Genomic DNA, 7,113 nt, shown 5'->3' with positions numbered 1-7,113 from the left:
TTTTTTTTTTACTAGTACAGTGACATCTTAACTTATAAGTTGACTTAGGAGTGTAGAAATCCAAGCTGCCGTTTGTCTGATTTTTATTTTATTTTTTGCTTTAAAATGCAAGCAAAAAAGAAGAAGAGAGAAACACGCACTAGATAATGCTAATGGCCTCCATTCAATTTATTTCACAAGCATCAGTTTCTCAAAAAAAGAAAAAAAAGAAGAGGTTTTAAAGAGGAAGTCAACCCAAAAATGTACTTTACAAAAATATGTTGTATGCAGCCCCACTAGTCTAAAAACATTACTGAGTTTATGGACTATAAGTAAGGCAGCAAAAATCCCTCTGTTTTTATCCATCACAAGGGGGCCATTTTGCCACTTGCTGTCAACCAACCAATCATCACGGCTTAGCTTCAGATACCAGGTGAGCCGTGATTGGTCGATACCAGAGCAACAGTGATGTCATTGTCAGTCAACAGCACAAAATCATCTCTTTTCTGGAGACCCGGGGAAAAAATTGTCACGTTTGTTCAACCACTGCATCATCAAAGAAAAAAAGTTTTCTTTATTTTATTTTTTTAAACCAAATTGTGACATAGGAGATTTTGGCGTGAGAAAGAGAAAGAGAAAGAGCAAAGTCATACAATTACCATCTTTCCAGGTGGTGTAAAAGGCTCTTCCACCTTCAGCCTTCCCCTCTGTAATTTCATCCCTGCCTCCTTGCGACCATCAACTCACTCCCCCTCCCCTCCTAATCTGCTCCGTTGCCATTTTACCCAGAATGCAGTGCAGGCAGACGGCGCAGGCTCAGCCGTGCTATAAAAAGGCGTCGCGTGGGGGGGGGGAGGGCTGCCGTTCAACAGGAACCGTGCACACTTGCTCGCTCGCTCGCTCGCTCGCTCGCTGGTGGGGAGATCTACAGGGTCGGTGGCCAGCCCCTCGCACCGGGAGATCTACAGACACAGAACAGGTTAGTACTGAGGATGCACACAACGAGAAGACGGAGGGGGTGACGTCATCGCTGTTAAAACGACAAGGGGAGGGTTGATTTGATGTGAATGTCACACTGAGGTGGTGCAGCCAGTTTGACATAATCTCACTCGGAGGAGATGTATGCAAGATAAACGAGAAGGCAGAGTTGACTTCGCTCACAGAGGCGGCGTAGGCAAGATAAATTAAATGACAATTGAAGTTCAAGTGCAGGCGGACGAAATAAAGCACAGTTGATTTCAAGTTCCATCACAGAGGAGGGACAGGCGGGAGAAACCATTAGACAGGGTTGATGACATCACAGCGAGAAGGTGCATTGGGAGGGGAAAAAAATGCTTGACTTCAACTTGGGGCTTAGGTTCGGTAAGAAAACCTCTGTCATAGAGGAGGAACAGGAAGGACCAACGTGAAGGCAGGGTTGACTTCATCCTAATTTCACAGAAAAAATTGATAGAAAGCAAGAAAATGATGGCAAAGTTCACACCATCTTTTCTCACAGTGGCCGTCAACTTGTGTCAGTCGAGACTAATAAAGGACAAAGTGAAGGCATGATTGACTTCAACTTTGTAACACAATATTTACAGGTAGGAAGAAGGCTGCATTGACTACAAGCAGGTGAAGTTAGACTCGAATTTGACATCTCGCCATAGTTGGGATTTATAGGAAGGCCCAAAGTAAAGGCTGAGTTGACTTCAAATTTATGTCAGCGGGCAAACAGGCAGGGTGAATTTCAACACATCACAAGCATGTTCTTCAAGAAAGAAAGGCAGGGGTGACTTCTAGTTTGATCACAAGGGGGCGAAGAAGAGCACATCAATGGCTGTCATTAATGATGAGATCGAGGAAGGAAAAACGTGAAGGCAGGAAATACTTTGACTTGTATCAGTGTAGGGGAAAAAGTCAATGGTGACTTCAACTTCTGCTTAGGTGAAACAAGGTTGGGGACTCCGTAAATGTTTCTCATTGATGATGATGTCCAGGAGGAACAAAAGTGAAGGCAACGAAATTAAGTGTAGGAAGGGGAAACATGGCTCATCTTGTGTCATTCAAAATAGCATCCCACAAGGACAAAAGTGAAGGCACGGTTAACTTCAGCTTTGTGTCATAAGGGGGAGGTGCAGGCAAGAAAGAGGCAGGTTGGAATTCAACTTCTAATCAGGAGGTACGGACAAGGGAGAAGGCTAATGAGTACCAAGACATCTGTCATTAAAAACCAAGACCTGGAAGGACAAACGTGAAGGCAGGGTGACTTAAATTTTATGTTATAGGCAAGGTGGAGCTTCAACTTCTGCTCACAAAGTGCAGACATGAGAAAGAAGTAAATACTTGGACATCTGTCTGTAAAACCAGGTCGAGGAAGGACAAAAGTGAAGGCAAGGTTGACTTTGTCATAGGGGATGCAAGAAGAACGCATGGTTGACTTCAAAAAGAGGTGTAGGCTGGGAAAAAAAAATCTGTGAATCAAATGAAATCCCAGAAAAGACTGCAGTGAAGGCAGGATCGACTTCAAGTTGATGTTTGTATGTTCAGTACCAATGTCAGTAAATGTCATTCTGAAACATGTTTCCCATCTGCGTCCATTAGCATCCATTTCGCAGCAATCTGTTGTATAATTAAACATGGCGGTAATGGCAATTTGACCGCAGCCTATTGATTTCCGCGAGTGAGTTTTGTGGAAGCCATGCTGCGTGCACTGACATGATCTCCACCAGCGGACAGCATCACCCACTGCACTGACGTCAAACGGTCCTCCGCGCCGCCTGCCTGCCTGCCCGCCTGCCTTAAAGGGCCAGCAAGCGCTCGGCCCCATTGAATCACAAAAGCGCCTCTCCACAGCAACCAAAGGGTGGAATGCGCCACTTGCCTTTTACACGCCTTGGGAGTCAATGAAGGCCTTCGCCGCCTGACACACTATCCCTTCACCAAACAGCTGCGACGTGCTCTTTTTTTAGAGAGTTAAAAAATAGGATTAGGACATTATTGAGATGACAGGATGACTTTAAAGTGCAAATTATTAAATTATTATGCAAATATTTAGTCAAAGATGCACTTTGATTATAATGTAAGAATTATTATTTTTTTAATTATTGTTTTGCAGTCAGAATCAGCCGTGAACATGTCCGACGTGCTATTAAAGGTCCCGTTCCCAAATAGGCGAGGCGCTGACTCAGACGCAGGCCTTTGAGTGACCTTTACCGCGCCATGGGGGTCAACGGGCACAGACATAAAACTGGATACCCGAGTCAACTGACGAGTACAGCTAGCGACAAGCTAACCTTTGCAATTTTTCAACTGTAGTTTGCAGTGGTCACATTTATAATTTGATCATTTTCAAAACTTTTGATGTTTTAGAACATGACATCCTTCATATTTTCGTATTTGCATAATGTTCAATGTCATTGCCATTTGTCATAGCAAATAACAGGTTCTTGTTGCAGTGTTTTGGAGGTAGATCAAGTTTTCTAAAATAAAAGCAATAGTATTTTTTTTTAATGAGGGGGGGAAGGGGGTAGAAGACCAATCTGGACAAAATTAAATACAGTTTTGACACTCCCCCTTTAATTTATGTTATGTTTAATTTAGAAAATTAGAAGGCACTACTGCTGTCACACTTTATTTTTTTATATAGTTTTTGTTATTTTAGAAAGATCCAGGAGTCACTATTGGTGGCAAAATGCCTATTATTTTAGAAAAATAATGGAAAACTAACAACCTGTACTGGTGTCAGTTTGAAAAAATATTTGAAAAACGATTAACGAGTAGACGTCATTGTTTATTTTATATTAAAAACAGAATGATTTTATTTTGGAAAAATATGGTCAACATTACTGGTGCCAATTATTTTTGTTTTAATTGTATTTGTAAGAACAATGGAGTCACTGCTGGTGACAAATTGTAACCATTTATTATTAATTTTAGAAAAATACTACTGACAGCTTTGATTGAAAATGCCTATTATATTTTGAAAAAAAAATACTGAAAAGTAACTAATGTTGGTATTTTTAAATTATTGTTACCGCCAAAAATATTGTGTATAATCTATTTATGCATTTTTTTTGTAATTACCTTAGAATAAAATAAGCTATTTTTGCTCTGATTTTCCACCTTTTTATTATTTTAATGTTGCATATTGAAAAATAATCCCCATTGCTGGCAAAAAGTTAGATTTTCAAGATTGATCAATACTGCATGTCTTAAAAACTCATGCTCATTGGGCAGGATTGGACTTGTCAATCAAAGTTGGCCCTCCTCTTTCCTCATTCTTTCAAAGTCTTCTGGGGGGGCGACAAAAACCAGCAGAACGAGCAAAACAATGGGGTTGCCGACCTCTTTAGATTGGATTCCTTTGGATTGATGAACACGCGCGAGAGTTCCTGTCCAAATGTAAGACACTGCCATTGTTATTTTATTTTTGCATTTGGGTCTTGAAATCAACACGCTCCTTCAAAATTCACAAGACCATGTGCACTATTTCCAGTCACGTGTATTTCATTTCCTTCGTTGATGTCACCATCAATATGTTCTTGTTTTTTGTTTCAGTTGAAAAGGAGTTGAAGAGCTGAAGTCAACACGATGGCAGGTAAATGACGCCCTAAACGTTTCGTCACTGTTTATGACGCGTGAAAGTGTTGTTGTTGTCCTTATATGGAGATGAGTGGAAAGTACCGGCCGCCTTGCTTGTTTGATTTTGTGACATCTGCCGCCATCTTGTGGGCATTTAGGAGAATACAGCGATCGAGTATTATCAAAAGCTCACTTTTTTTTATATAAACAATATTGCGCTCGTGGGAAAAATACCGCTAAAATGTACCCCAATTTATGTGGGTTGGGGAAAAAAATGGCTCTTTGCTGTTTCGTTTTACATGGTGACCAGCCGTTGTCATGGTAACCAAGCCAATACAATACAAGAGGAAGAAGTGTTGCATACTTGCAGACATGGGGAATTTATGCGCCTCGCAAGTCTTTTCCGATCGACGTGGTCTGTAACATTCATTTGATTGATTTTATTATATTTTCAAGCACCGACGAACAGCCTTTTTTCTATTTATTTATATATATATATAAAAGCATCAATAAGAAAGCTTTCATTTTTTAAATTAGCATCCTCCTGGGTTGGAACATGCATGGGTTGAAACACTTAAAACTATTCACAGTTTTTTTCCAGTTTATATGATTTTTTTAAGTAACATATTTTAGTTTATAGTCTTGGCATTGGTTGTAACACACACCAATTTAGTTATTTATTGCATACATGCACCATAAACTGCCTTTTTTATGTATTTAATTCAGTTTTATATTTTAGAAAAATATGGCACCACAAGGAGTGTTTTTGCCTTGCTCAATAGCTTGTTGACTTCTGTACTGATTGCATTATATCTATCTATTTATAGATGTATAGATATATATATACTCGCAATGAAAACAATTATACATTTGTTTTGTTCGAAAATTACGGGCCCTTTATTTAAACAATCTTTTTTTTCCTTCTATTTCCAGACAAGATAAAAGACGCTAAAATCATCTTTGTGGTTGGTAAGTACAATGCACACGTGTGAATTTTGGCCCTCGCACACATTTGAACACGCTGTCATTTCCAGGCGGGCCCGGGTCCGGCAAGGGCACCCAGTGCGCGATGGTGGTGAAAAAATACGGCTTCACCCACTTGTCGTCCGGGGACCTGCTCCGCGCCGAGGTGGACTCGGGCTCCGAGAGGGGCAAGCAGCTGCACGCCATCATGCAGAAGGGAGAGCTGGTGCCACTGGTGAGAGGACACACACACTTTCAACTCATCAAACAACCCTCAACGTTTTCATTTTTTGAAAAGAAAGTGAAATGTTCTGATAGCGAGGTTCCGTTCGACTTGTGCGTGCAGGACACGGTGCTGGACATGATCAAGGACGCCATGATCGCCAAGGCCGACGTGTCCAAGGGCTTTCTGATCGACGGCTACCCCCGCGAGCTGAAGCAGGGCGAGGAGTTTGAGAAGAAGGTAAAACCTTGAGTTCCGATTTGCTAACAAAAACAGCAGCACACAAACCTCGGCGACGTCCGTGCGGTCCCAGATCGGCAAACCGTGCCTGCTGCTGTACGTGGACGCCAAATCCGAGACCATGGTCAAGAGACTTCTGAAGCGCGGCGAGACCAGCGGCCGCTCAGACGACAACGAGGAGACCATCAAAAAGCGACTGGACCTCTACTACAAGGCCACCGAGCCCGTCATCGCCTTCTACGAGAAGCGAGGCATCGTCAAGAAGGTGAGCAGCGTCATTTTGTCAGCCCAGAGGTGCCTACAAGTGAGTTTTTGTCGAGCATGGGTTCTAAGAGAAAGCGCTGAGAAGAAACAGGTGATATCTATTTTGCCTTCCCTGAGGGTGCAGCCTAGCAGATAGCGAATAGTTCTTCAAAAAAAGAGGCGCTCGCTCAATTTGTTTATTATATTTTAACCACAAAAACTGGTCTTACTAAAGTTCGCTAGCATAATGCTAATACATGGTAGTTATAAACCTTTAAACAACTGATAACGGAACACAAACAGTGCAACAAAAGATATATACAAAGCGTTTAGAAATACTCATAGTAAAATATTAATTTTGCTCTTCCAAAAAAATATATAATTGCATCTTATTTGTGCTGTTTCATCATCAAATCTTTGTGTATTACAGCATTCATGTACTGCATATATATAATACTGCCCCCTGGTGGCCAAAGCGTGCATATTATCACTGTCTGATGACATTATTTTCTCGCCCTGCCTAGGTGGACTCTGAACTTCCGGTGCAGGAGGTCTTCAGCCAGGTTGCCAAAGCTGTTGATGCACTGTAGTTAAAAAGAAAAAAAAATCAACAAAAAACAATAACAACACTCTTGTTTGTTTGTTATTTTGTGTTTCCTGTCACCTCCGCCAAGATTCAACAGTCTTTTTTTTATTGCCATCAGTGGGCTTAGCTCACCCGCTTTACAATTTTGAGGTTCAGGGTTTCAATCTTCTTATTCAGTTTGAAGGCACTGCACCTACAACTAAAAGCATTTTGGTTGTAAATAAGTGCAACCAAGGAAACAAGAGGAGAGAATAAACTTTTCTCATTGAACTGGTAATGTAAAAGGGAGCTTAAACGTACTGATACTACCTCCATA

General features: G+C 41.3%; 1 protein-coding gene across 2 annotated transcripts; it reads left to right on the top strand.

Moving 5' to 3' along the window:
* Positions 1-803: 803 nt before the first annotated feature.
* ak1 (adenylate kinase 1) lies at positions 804-6,840 on the top strand. 2 transcript variants are annotated; one of them, XM_086097692.1, is made up of 7 exons: positions 804-958; positions 4,519-4,558; positions 5,476-5,511; positions 5,577-5,740; positions 5,852-5,968; positions 6,042-6,233; positions 6,736-6,840. In XM_086097692.1, exons 2-7 carry the CDS (start codon positions 4,552-4,554, stop codon positions 6,799-6,801), a joined length of 582 nt encoding a protein of 193 aa, XP_085953818.1. In that variant the 5' UTR covers positions 804-958; positions 4,519-4,551; the 3' UTR covers positions 6,802-6,840. The 2 variants fall into 2 exon arrangements, with proteins under 2 accessions (XP_085953818.1, XP_085953819.1); XM_086097693.1 differs by lacking the exon at positions 804-958 and adding an exon at positions 4,213-4,362.
* Positions 6,841-7,113: the final 273 nt, after the last annotated feature.

The sequence above is a fragment of the Leptonotus elevatus genome, chromosome 15 (assembly GCF_054856555.1).
Source record: "Leptonotus elevatus isolate MCC_2025b chromosome 15, RoL_Lele_1.0, whole genome shotgun sequence".
Taxonomy (NCBI): domain Eukaryota; kingdom Metazoa; phylum Chordata; class Actinopteri; order Syngnathiformes; family Syngnathidae; genus Leptonotus; species Leptonotus elevatus.
This window is presented reverse-complemented; position numbering and strand designations above follow the sequence as displayed.

Excerpts from the sequence above, each read along its gene's own strand:
- ak1 (XM_086097692.1), top strand. Across the intron at positions 5,969-6,041 it reads GCGAGGAGTTTGAGAAGAAG|ATCGGCAAACCGTGCCTGCT; the intron begins GTAAAACCTTGA and ends GTGCGGTCCCAG. Across the intron at positions 6,234-6,735 it reads AGCGAGGCATCGTCAAGAAG|GTGGACTCTGAACTTCCGGT; the intron begins GTGAGCAGCGTC and ends CGCCCTGCCTAG.